The sequence below is a fragment of the Conger conger genome, chromosome 2, assembly GCF_963514075.1.
Source record: "Conger conger chromosome 2, fConCon1.1, whole genome shotgun sequence".
In the NCBI taxonomy this organism is placed as follows: domain Eukaryota; kingdom Metazoa; phylum Chordata; class Actinopteri; order Anguilliformes; family Congridae; genus Conger; species Conger conger.
Genome location: NC_083761.1, coordinates 45,698,754 through 45,711,181, shown reverse-complemented (window position 1 = coordinate 45,711,181; position 12,428 = coordinate 45,698,754). Strand labels below are relative to the sequence as shown.

The 12,428-nt window shown below is 43.7% G+C and overlaps 1 protein-coding gene across 1 annotated transcript; it reads right to left on the bottom strand.

Annotated features, from left to right (window-relative positions):
* Positions 1-964: 964 nt before the first annotated feature.
* Positions 965-12,015, bottom strand: dhx58 (DEXH (Asp-Glu-X-His) box polypeptide 58). Its single transcript, XM_061227272.1, has 12 exons — positions 11,911-12,015; positions 11,105-11,285; positions 9,730-9,934; positions 8,475-8,665; positions 7,746-7,862; positions 7,057-7,183; positions 6,362-6,553; positions 5,502-5,752; positions 4,381-4,692; positions 3,397-3,587; positions 2,679-2,772; positions 965-1,981 (listed from the first exon to the last, which is right to left on the bottom strand). Exons 2-12 carry the CDS (start codon positions 11,279-11,281, stop codon positions 1,805-1,807), a joined length of 2,034 nt encoding a protein of 677 aa, XP_061083256.1. The 5' UTR covers positions 11,282-11,285; positions 11,911-12,015; the 3' UTR covers positions 965-1,804.
* Between the last annotated feature and the right edge of the window lie 413 nt (positions 12,016-12,428).

Here is a 12,428-nt window from a genome sequence, read left to right as displayed (position 1 = left end):
CTTGGCTGGCCTCCCAGCGTCTGCCATCAGACCCCTCCAACTCATCCAGAATGCAGCAGCTCGTCTGGTCTTCAACCTTCCCAAATACTCACACGTCACCCCCCTGCTTACTTCCCTCCACTGGCTGCCTGTCATGGCTCGCATCAAATTCAAAACATTGGTGCTAGCCTTCCAAGCAGTTAAAGGGTCTTCCCCAGCTTATCTGCAAAAAATCATCAGACCCTACACCCCTGCCAGACCTCTTCGTTCAGCCTCCACAGGCCGCTTGGCACCTCCCCCTCTCAGAACCTCCACCTCACGCTCACGACTACTGTCTGTTCTGGCTCCACGGTGGTGGAACGAACTCCCCGTTGAGGTCAGAACTATAGAATCCCTCCCCACCTTCAAGCGCAAGCTGAAGACACACCTCTTCAAACAGCACCTCTCCCCATCCCTCCCTACCTCCCTGTGAACCTTAATTGTTGTCTCTGTGACTTGTGTATCAGTATTTTAGTTGGCTAGGTAAGCAGTGTTTGGATAGTTAACTTTGGTGACTTTTGCTCTGTTTGTTTGTTTGTTCAAAAAAAGTAAAAAAAAAAAAAAAAAAAAAAAAAAATGGCCCTTGTCCTTATCTTTGTTGTACAGGTAGCAGTTGAAATTGTACTTACCTCTAGGGTCTTTCAGCGAACTTATCCCTGGTTATGGGTATGCACTTTGTTGTACGTCGCTCTGGATAAGAGCGTCTGCCAAATGCCAATAATGTAATGTAATGTAATGTAATGAAAAGACCTTAGGCATAAACAAAGCTGACATTCTAATTTTGCTCAGGTCACTGTGCAATGGGGCTTCGCATGGTGCTGCAACAAACTATCTAAAGTGCACCAATCAAGTCCCACTTTTATTTCATGAGCTAATTTCATTGTCAGATTCATCTGATGTGACAGTTTGCATGAAACCGATTCTCCCTGAACAAAGGCAATCATCTACACATTCCAAATGAAGCTAAGTATCACAGTTTCATTAATATCATAAAGGATAGCTTTCCCAGTGATTTATAGATGCAGGTCAGAAGCAAGCAAACAGATTGTTCCTTTATTTTATTGTCATTGTTATATTTTTTCTTAGTATAGTATATACCCTTTACCAGCCAGAGTGTTACTGTGCTTTTAGGACGTCTCACACAGTAAACCAATACATAACAGTTATTTAGGTATCACTTTTATCCAAAGCAGTTGATTAGACTAAGCAGGGGAGTTTCCCCTGGAGGAATGTGGGGTTAATGGCCTTGCTGAAGGGCCCAACAGCTGCACGGATTTTATTATGGACCAAACTTCCGGGTCCCAGTCATGATCCTTAGGCTACAGGCAACCCCATACAGAAAGGATTTAAGCTACACATCATACTGTACAAGCCATGCATTTTAGACAACTGGTCCACATTCTGCTGTTCACTACACAATACTCCTTTTCTGCCCGGTATCTTGTAATGACATAGGCTGTACACAAATGCAGTACGGTATGGTTTGCACAGGCGATGGTCGTACACCTAAAATTTATTTTAAATATATTTCAGGGACTAATACACAAACAAGACCTATATCCAAAAAGAATAGTTCTTACCTTTAAAAATAAATGACAGGTAAGCAACAAATCAGCTAGCTGACATTGTTAAATATGCGTCGGAATGTAAATGGAATGTTTGCCGTCTTGAACGCAAGTCAATATGTGCGATGTAGAAAACCTAACGAGAAGACATACTGCATCCACTTAATTAAACCAAAGGCTCTCTGATCATTAATGACGCCAACTTGACAACCATTTATGAACTAGAGGTGGGGAAAGCTCTTTTCAAAATATTCGGCGTAGCGGAATTCCTCCACGTGGAATTTTGCGCCCTTCCACTTCTTGGCCGTCATCCTGCCAGCCGGCGTTTCCATGACAAAGTTCCTGATGGCCACGTTTGGCAGAGTTACACTCTTGTACATCATCTCCATGCCCCACTCCTGCGTGCACAGAGACATTCCAGTTTGTAGTCAAATATTTCCAGGCATACGTCTCTGCTCACACTAAAGTCAGGCCCAAGAACAGCAGGTTTTTGGATGGATTGAAGTAAAGGTTGCGATATCATACACTGGACATACAAATGGGTTGACGGCACGTCACTGGCAAACAGTATCACAGTGGATCGATAGAGCAAGCCACAAACCAACACCAGCGACAAACGGCACAAACAACGAAAGCGATGACTGGCTAAAGTTTGCATTCCAAAGTAATAACAGCACAATTGAATGAAGCATGGACTAAAGATGGACATGGTCAAGCAGTCATAATGGCACACCAAAAAAACTAAGGAAAAATTTAATATATGGAAATTCTGGTCAACTAAGGAATGCAAAACTTTCCAATGGTGAATCAGGCAAGATGGGGAAATGAGGCAGGAAGAAGGCATAACATCCTTTCAGCTAAATGCAAACTGTAGCAAGCAATATCCCAGAGGAATACATGGGGTTGAAGGGGGATACTGCCTAGCATTTGCAACACAAAGCTCATCAGGCCAACCATAGAACAAAAGAAAACGTTGATCACATATTGAAGATGGACACAAAACATCTGTACCTGCAGACCAGTGCAAGGAGATACATTGGTGTTAGCTACATCATTATTGATAGCAGCTTCATACATTGTTAAAAAAGAGCTCACCTGACCACACTTTGCACAGCTGATCTTTTGCCCGGGCGTCCAGTCCTCAAAAGTCCTAGGCAGGACTATCTGCCCACCCAAGCGGTAGCACTTCCTGAAAACACACACAGGCAGATGAAAAACAAGGGCCATTTAACATTACCATCGACGAACAGTCGCACCAATTCCAAAGTCCATGAAATGAGAATGGAAAAGAACAAAAACATGATTTTTTAAATTTTATTATTATTCTTTTTTTATTGCTACTAACATGTCCAATTGCTTAAGATAATGCTAGTTTTCATTTCATATTTATAGTAGAGATTAGAAGTGTAGAATTTTCTTTGGGCGCTCATGTAGCAGGGTTAGCTCGGCTAGTTCACTAATAAGCACAGTGAAGTTTGACTAACAAATCTGTGAGAGGCTGGGGTTCAAATCCCACCTCAGACTTAGGTAAAAATCTCTCTTGTTACATTGGTGCCATGACCCGGATCTTGGTGGGTTGTAAAGAAAAAGCGGTTACTGTTGAGTTTCAAATGAAAGGGGGGTGAGTGTAGCAGGGTTAGCTCAGCTAGTTCGCTAGTAAGCACAGTGAAGTACAGTAAAGTAGGCTCATAGCAGGTTAGCATACCAATTTCACCTTTAGCTAACAAATCTTTGGAAGAGTGAGAGGCCGGGGTTCAAATCCCACCTCGGACTCTCAAAAATCAGGCCAAAATCTCCCTCTTGTTACACTCACTTGACGTCGGGGTTAACGATGACATAGTGAGCGCCTTCGATGAGCTGGATGTCGCTGCCGCGAGCGACGGGGGCGTCGCAGAGACAGCAGAGAAGCCGGACCCTGGTAGCCTGGAAAAGGTTCCTGTTGTCCGTGGCTCTCTGCTCTGCCAGCCGCCGTGCGATCATGGCTTCCTTCTGCAGCTCTGAGACCTGCGAGAGGACAGGGGCGGAAACACTGAGGCTCACAGGCAGCTAGTCCGGCACGAGCTGCGCTGCACGTGCTGGGGTGGAAGAAAAACAAAGAAATGTAGACGCACTGAGATGAAGACAGACACGGGTACACACGGACCAGTGAAATGAAGAAATGCGGTCGCTGAATTACGGATGCACTGGGTCAGAGACGACCTGAGGAACGAGGAGAGAGCTGCCGTGAAATAGACACACACTGAACTAAATGCACACTGGGTCAGAGTCATCGAGAAACTGGGTCACATACACGCAATGTCACTGAAATAAAGGCAAACTGGGCCTTGGACAGAGAGATTGAAAGAGCCAGATTCACTGAGACACTGAGACTCAGGCAGACAGGAGAGAAACAGAGATAGTAAGGACATAAGCACTCCCTGGTGGAAAAACAAGCTAGGTCTTGAAATAGCTGGCAGCTGGTAGATCAGTTCAGACCGGTTCCCAGGTCAACATGGTTTAGCTGGTTGACCAGTTTAGACCAGCTCCTAGCTTGACATGGTTTACCTGGTCGACCAGTCTAGACCAGCTCCCAGCTCAATGTGGTTTAGCTGGTTGACCAGTTTAGACCAGCTCCTAGTTTGACATGTAGCTATGTAGCTATGCCCAGCTACACCAGCTTATGACCAACTCGACCAGCTTGACCAGCTCAAGCTGGTTATAAGCTGGCATGGCTGGATTTGAAACACTAAGGAGGGGAAAAACGTTGGACAGAGGGACACTAAGTCTTGTGGACACACAGACAAGACGTCAGGCTCACCCGAATCCGGAACTCCCGGGGCGACATTTGCTGCACTTGGTCGATGGCTTTCTTGGACAGCTCCTCCAGGTACTCGTTAGTGCGCTCCCTGCACTCCTCCCGGCCCCCGGCATGCGCCACCACGGAATACACGCTGTTCTCTGCGCGGGCCCGCCCACTGGCCTGCTGCATGGCGATCTCATTGGTCAGCAGCCCGTAGCGCACCACCAGGTTACACTCAGCGATGTCCAGACCCTCTTCAGCCACGCTGGTGGAGACCAGCAGGTTCAGGACTCCGGTGCGGAACTGACTAATGGTCTCCCTTTGTTCTCCCTATATATAGACACAGGCATGGAACAGAAACATTGTTCGAATTAACACTTGCTCATCTGTATCCCATGAATTGGCTACCCTGCTGAAAAAACAGTTCAAGCTAAGTTTTGAAACAGCTGATAGCTGGTTGGCCAGTTCAGACCAGCTCCATACTGAACATGGTTTGACCAGCTCAAGCTATGTTTTGAAACAGCTGGTAGCTGGTCATTTCAACCTGGTCATAGCTGGATTTTATACCCGGGTAGACCCCACAGTTCTGTAGGGGGCCTCAGCATGTATGTAGGCCCACTAGATAGGGTCACATCACCTGGAACCAAGCCAAAAGCTTGATTAATTATCTCTAGAGATCTGGCTCTGCATGTGAAGATACAATTACAATACAACCCCAGCTGATCAGGAAGGTGTATCAGTATTTTATGAAAATGTATGAGTTTTTGCATTATAATTAAGTGTCCTCAAATATTTTTTCCAAACTGTTTAAGAAACAAAACTAGACCTGTATGAATCTTTTCTGGCATTGTGAGAACTTTATTGTATTCATTGAGTCACAAAAACTACAGTTTATTAAACATGGAGCCTTTTGGAAAAATGAAATACACCCAGCATAAAGAGTTGAATTCCTACCTCACACTAGGAAACGATCATCAAAACTAGAAAATATGAATAAAGAAATATGGAACTAGGTGAAAATGAAGTGACACACACTGAAGGAAACTAACTGGCAAGAGCCATACTTTATATACAGGTAAAAATAAATAAATAAATAAATATAAATAGGAGAGCAGAGCAGGGGGGGTCTGGCTGGATACCTGGCTCATGTGGTTGGCAAGGTTTCCGGCCCCAGTCAAAATGGCGGCCTTGATGCCAGCGGCCTGCATCTCAGGACTGGAACGGACCCATTCGTGGAGGCACTGGGCGCTCTTACGCGTTTTGGTGAACAGGATACCCCGGGCTGTCGTGCCTTCCTTAAACTGCTCCACTAAGATACGCTGGAGCTTCTCAAGCTTGGGGTTCTCATACTCAGGCAGCTCGGCCAGTGCCTCCAGCTGGAATCTATGCTCTGCAGAAACAAAATTGCGAATGAAGAAAGAAGACAGCATAAGAACCTAAGATATGTAACCCCTCCTGAACATTCCAGCATAAACCAGCCTAAACTGAAACCTAAGCTGGTTTAGGCACTTTTTGCTGCTTGACCAGCTGTTCACCAGTAGACCTGTAGACCTGCCTATATAGTTAGCTAGTCTACCAGTTTGACCTCCAGGTTAACCAACCTTGACAAGCTTTGTCCAACTAGAGACCAGCTTTGACCAGCTACAGACTAGCTGTTACCAGCTAAGTGTCAAAAAACATACCTGAAACCATATTAAAACAGCTTAAATTCACAGCTGGTCTTAACTGGAATTTCCAGCATGGAAATAATAATCAGGGTACTGTAAATAGCTATGGTGCCAATGATATTCAACCTATTGGCACAGTTACAGTATGGTCTCCATTGTTTATAAAGGAAATTATTCATCAAAATAGCTAACGAAGTAGCCAACTAGTAATTAGCAAGCCAACTACCCAATGTACTGTAAAAATCAATGGTTGACACTGTGCAAAGTGTTTTCCAGGACAAGCCTAGCATTTCTACAGAGATATTCAAGGGTAGGATCAGGAGCTCCCTTACCCTGGAAGAGGCTGAAAAGGTAGATATCGGTGCCATCCAGCCCAGTTCGGCTCGCCTCCTTACTGCTGTAGAACTCATCCAGCACCCTGAAAGCGTCCTCCATGCGCACCGTATCATTTATCATAAGTGCGTCATTGTATTGACGCAGATGCAATGCACACTGGGTCACCATCCTGTTCCTCTCCACTTTCCCTGGTGAAATGTAACCCCAACCCTCACATTACCAATGCATCATCACTTTGACATCATAGCACTCCCATCTCATCCCTTCCACATCACACATAACTAACCAGTGAGGCAATATCAGTGTCTCACACCACTGGTAATTATTGTAGGCAGAGCTGGTATTCAATACACTGTTCCCTAAACCATAAAATCACACAAGCAGTAACTCTCCTGTTCTACAGTAATGCTCTGCTCACAATTGGAACAATAACTGTTAAAAAAGTTTCAATGTGCTCAACTTGAAATGAATAGACACAGTCACTCCAAAAATCGTAATCCTGAACACAAACAAAGGCTATCATTGGAAAAACTTCCAGAAGAGTTTAGACGACACATATTGTTAAGCTGTAATGCAACCTTGAAAATAAAAGTAAAAAGAATGCTGTGTAAAAGCACCAAGGTGTCTTGGCATCACTCTTGCAATAGGAAGCTCCCTGAAAATGAGCAGTAATTCTCCCAAAGAACAGTACCTTTTTGTGTCAGTAGAACCACTTCTGCCTCATAATCCTGTGTACCGAAGCTCCTGCTGACATCCTCTTGCCCCATGAAGTCATGAATGAGACCCATAATTGTCTTCAGATAGTCCGCAAAGGGGTCCTGGAACACAGGGGTAGGACTGTTTTTAAGAATACCAACAGGTATGGGGCGACATTAGCTCAGGAGGTAAGAGCAGTTGTCTGGCATTTGGATGGTTGCCGGTTTGATCCCCCACCCAGGGTCTGTCGAAGTGTCCCTGAGCAAGACACCTAACCCCCAATTGCTCCAAATGAGCTTTGGATGGCAGTCAGTCACCGTTGGTATGTGTGAATGGGAATGGGTGAATGAGAAGCATCAATTGTACAGCGCTTTGGATAAAGGCGCTATATAAATGCCAACCATTTACCATTTTGCGATTTTAGAACCAATTTTCTTCATTATACTTGCCTAAATTGCCTATTATACAGTGTTTATGTACTGACAAACCAAATGAAGGTTCTTGGGGTGGGGGAAGGGCTGTGAGTGCTAGATAGTGCAAGTAACTTATATTTCACATCAATATTTCTAGTCTGTATGTAGCAAGACTACAACTTGGGTAGAAAGTGGTTTCTCTTGATGTAGAGGACGGTTTCTCCATCACTTTTTACTTTATTCATGGCTTGAGGTGGTGTTACTATCAGACCTGCAATCTCCTCTCCACGATGTCGTACTGTTTCCTGGGTTTCGGGACCTTCTTTGCCAGCTCTGCAGCATTCACCTTCGAAGACATGATGGCCGTGGCATCCAGGTTCGCGCAGATCTGCCGAACAAACAACACTGAGCATCCGCAGGGAGAATCCTGGTGTCGGCGTATTAAGATACGATAGGATAGGACATACTGTGTGGGATAATTTGTCCTCTGTATTTGACCAATCCTAGTTACAGAACTTAGGAGCAGTGGGCAACCCAGTTCTGAGGCCAGTGCCTTGGTCCAGTGTCCCTAATCGGACATGCATGTCTTTGAGTGTGGGAGGAAACCGAAGTACCCAGAGTAAACCCACGTGAACACAGGGATAACATGCAAGCTTCACGCAGAGAGGATCTGGGGTGGTTAAGGTACATGACTGGGACCCGCAAGGGCGGCGGTTCGATTCCCGGTGTAGCCACAATAAGATCCGCACAGCCATTGGGCCCTTGAGTAAGGCCCCTAACCCTGCATTGCTCCAGGAGAGGATTGTCCCCTGCTTAGTCTAATCAACTGTACGTCACTCTGGATAAGAGCGTCTGCCAAATGCCAATAATGTAATGTAATGAATCGGGGGGTTAACAGCACTCCTATTTGATAAAGCACTCAATCAGCCTTTAATCATGGTTAATACTGCAGGACTAGAATGTTATAAAAAAAAAAAACCTTTCAAGTGCTTGGACTTACCTGCAATGCGTGAGTCACGGTTTTTTCGAGAGTCCGTGCACCTCCTGTCCCAAGAGAGGCAGTGAGGCCCAGCACTTGAGGCAGCCCTGCTTTCCCCTCCAGCTTGTACTCCACGTAGCGCTCCATGATTTTGTTGTAGACACTTTCCTTCTGGGTGTGGTGACACTCATCGATGATAAGCAAAGAGAAATCTAATACAAGGATAGGAAATTGTTTTTTAAAAGAAAACAGCATTTTGACAGCGCAGAAATGAAATGTAAAAAAAAAATCTTTAGACAATTATACAGAGAATACAAGCTAAACAAAAGCTATAGCTAAAATAATATGCTTATTTAATTCATTCATTATCCTAACCCGCTTATCCTGAACAGGGTCGCAGGGGGGCTGGAGCCTATCCCAGCATACATTGGGCGAAAGGCAGGAATACACCCTGGACAGGTCGCCAGTCCATCGGAGGGCACACACACCATTCACTCACACAATCATACCCACGGGCAATTTAGACACTCCAATCAGCCTAACCTGCATGTCTTTGGACTGTGGGAGGAAACCGGAGTACCTGGAGGAAACCCACAAGAACAAGGGGAGAACATGCAAACTCCACACAGAGAGGCCGACCAGGATTCGAACCCAGGACCTCCTTGCTGTGAGGCGGCAGTGCTACCGACTGCACCATCCGTGAAGCCAATTTGCTTATTTAACTAAGCTATTTGCATTGCTAATTTTCATTGCTAACATTGCTAAAGTGAAGAGGAAAATTACAGTACATATTGAAGAAATGCAAATCCTATCACACAAATCGTGTGTTCTGCACATTTACAATATGCACAGTACCACTCACAGAAATAGTGCGCTGCACATTAACAAACAACACAAAACTACGGAGCCCCCTTGGTCACCCTAGGTAAAAAAAAATATATTTTATAGAAATCCGTTCTCTCCGTTTAGCAATCTGTGCTCAGTTTGTCAAACCGTATGCTTACAAAAGCAAACCAAACGCACGGTTTGCAAAGCTGACAGTACGGATTGGAAAACTGAACAAATTGCAATACCGAGAGTATTTCTGCATTTAAATACAGAATTTGTACCTAGGGTGTCTAGGGTGGCTCCATACAAACATTCAGAGAGCAAGTACTGTTTATTTTCCTTGTAGAGTTGTATGAATTCCACTCCAAGCCAAAATCCGAGTCAGTAGGTTTTTAACAGACCTGATGGCCAGCAGGACAACAGCAATGACACACCTTTATCATCATACCTGTTAGTTCCACGTGCTTCTCCTCCTCAGAGCTCCTCAGGGCATTCTCCAGGATTTGGGCAGTGCAGATGATCACGTCACTCTCTAGCACCACTTTAGCAAAAAAGTCTTTCTCAGCAGAGTCACCACTGATACTCTTCACTGAGTAAGTCTTTCCCAGGAAGGGACCAAACTCTTTGGAGTAGTGCTGGTCCACCAGGTGGACCTAGGCAACATGACATATAAAATGAAAATAAATAAATGGAAATTAGCAAAGGAAAACTTCTGCACCAACATTAGGAAGTATTTTTTCTTAAAGAGTGTGGAATAGCTTGCCAGGACATGTAATGGAGGCAGGACCAGGTTTAATAAGGTGCTAGATACTATTCAGCTTTTTGGCAAACTAACCAGTAGGTACACTTTAGTGGAAGAAAAAGGCAAGCATTGCTGGGCTGAATGGCCTGTTCGTCATTATGTTATGTTACAGTACAATATGTTATGTAATGTAAGGCCAGTCCATTAAAACCATAGTAAGGATCATCTTTTGCTCCCTAACAAGTACATTTATACGGATTGGCCGTAATGAGGGTTAAATGACCCAGAGGAGACAGTAACCCTTTTTAACTTTTAACTTTTAACGACCTCCTCATGGAGGTCAGAACAGCAGAGACTGACCGCCTTCAAGTGCAGACTGAAGACATACCTCTTCAAGCTACATCTCTCCCCAACCCTCCCTACCTCCCTATAATTTTTAACTGATTGGCTGTTGTTGTTTTTCAGTGCTCAATAGTGTGTCAGTACTTGTGTAATAACTTGTTCTCTGGGATTACATTTTTGCTAGTTTTGTTGGCTGTGTAAACGGTTTATTGTTCCCACGTAAGTATATCATTCTATTACATTGTGCTGTATAAAAACAGTTTTAGAAATAATCCATTGTCAGATTAATGAAATAGGCCCTAACCCTTTCCTTATCTTTGTTGTACTCTTAGCACTTGTACTTCCCCCTAGGGTCTTTCAGCGCACTTCCTAGTGATGGACATGCACTTTGCACTTTGTTGTACTTCGCCAAATGCCAATAATGTAATGCCAAATGCTCTGACCAATGCACTGCATCAAATTCTTAATACACTACCTAATACTGTATACGGCAAATAAAGTTGATTTAAGATTTAATAGATTCTGCCACAAAACAGACAATTGACAGTAACAGTTTATATCTACAACTATTATAAAAATGAACAATTAATTTCCCCAGTTTATTGTGGAAAAACAAGACTATTTTTGGTTTGTGCCAGTACTTCAGAGCTTAAAGGGAAAAAAAGCCCCAACCTTTATAATAGTGGATATGCATCATATAAACATCATATATACCCAACTTATATACTCTGTTCTTTACCTTGTTCACCAGGACAGCCACCTTGGCTTGGCGTTTGGTCTCCAGGTGTCTCTGGGCAACATAGACGGCGGAGCGGGTTTTCCCTCCTCCTGTTGGTAGCCAGATAATGATGTTCCTCCCCTCTAGGGCTGGCTGCACCACCTCCTTCTGGTAGTCACGCAGCTGAATCTTTTCCATCTCACTGTGGTAAACACAACCTACATTGCTCATGACGGCCTCACAATGGTAAATACAAACAACATCTCTCAGCGTCTTTGCCACCCAATTGCAAGCAGTAAAGCAGGCAATACACATAATGTACTCAACATCAATGCATTTCCTCCAATGACCATTTTTTCATGCAGGCTTTTAAAGATAGAGGTTTTAAAGGCTACATAAAACCTTAACAGTAATTCACAACTAGTAGTACACACAGCAGATGGAGTAGCTTATTTAAAAAGGTGAGATCACCTTTAATCTTACTTTAAGCACTATCAAATCATAGAAAATTCTGAAAGCAAAATGATTAAGTACACAATGAAAATGGCAACACCAATAAAGACTCTAAAGGACAACTGACAGTAAGAAGTAGTTTGTTGACAGAAGCACAAAAAACAGACACAGAAAACCAGCTGTAAACCAAGAGTTCAACATATCACATTTAAGGTAATTTCTAAAAGACGTAATTGCTAAACGGCAGCAAGGCTTGTAACATGCACTCCTATCAACAATAAATCTCCTGATTTGCCTTAACAGAATGTAATGTCACATTCTTAAAACTAGAAGTGTAAATGCATACAGCAGTGTTTTGATTGAGACAAACTTACCGGCTTTGGACTTAAGTTCTGATGAAAGCTCAAGATAAAATGCAGTTATGAATGCTCCGGTCCTCTGACGTTTGTAAAGCAAAAGCCTATCACCGTATTTCAAGCATACCAGCAGGCTGAACAGAAACGAAACTGAAAGAACGGTAAGGGCTCCACTAGGGGGGTACTGAACAACAACCCTCTGAATTGACAGACCAGGGAAACTTGCCAAAGCTTCTTTTGACAGCACAACGAAAGGTAAGTATCTGAGTATCTGAATTACAGACATTCGTCTCTGAAAGATACTGTACAGCAGGTAATCTCCCCCTTGTTGTCAATGCTAAATTCAACATGATTACAAGTAAATCATGTGCTGAGCTTTAACCCCCTTGAAAGGTACTCTACTCTGGAAACACACCAGGAAATAGAAACTGAGGGAATTCCCTGAACAATCCCTGAGTTTCATTTGGATATCTTCAAATACTTAACACATCAAAGCCTTTGTCAGCCTATATAGATTCCAGTACAGAAGACTATTG

What these genes read in the sequence shown, in the direction of transcription:
- dhx58 (XM_061227272.1), bottom strand. Translation starts at nt 11,281, where the DNA reads ATGGAAAAGATTCAGCTGCGTGACTACCAGAAGGAGGTGGTGCAGCCA. An exon ending in GAAGCACGTGGAACTAACAG is followed by an intron (nt 8,666 to 9,729) that starts GTATGATGATAA and finishes TCCTTGTATTAG; the next exon opens with ATTTCTCTTTGCTTATCATC. An exon ending in CCTTTTCAGCCTCTTCCAGG is followed by an intron (nt 5,753 to 6,361) that starts GTAAGGGAGCTC and finishes TTGTTTCTGCAG; the next exon opens with AGCATAGATTCCAGCTGGAG.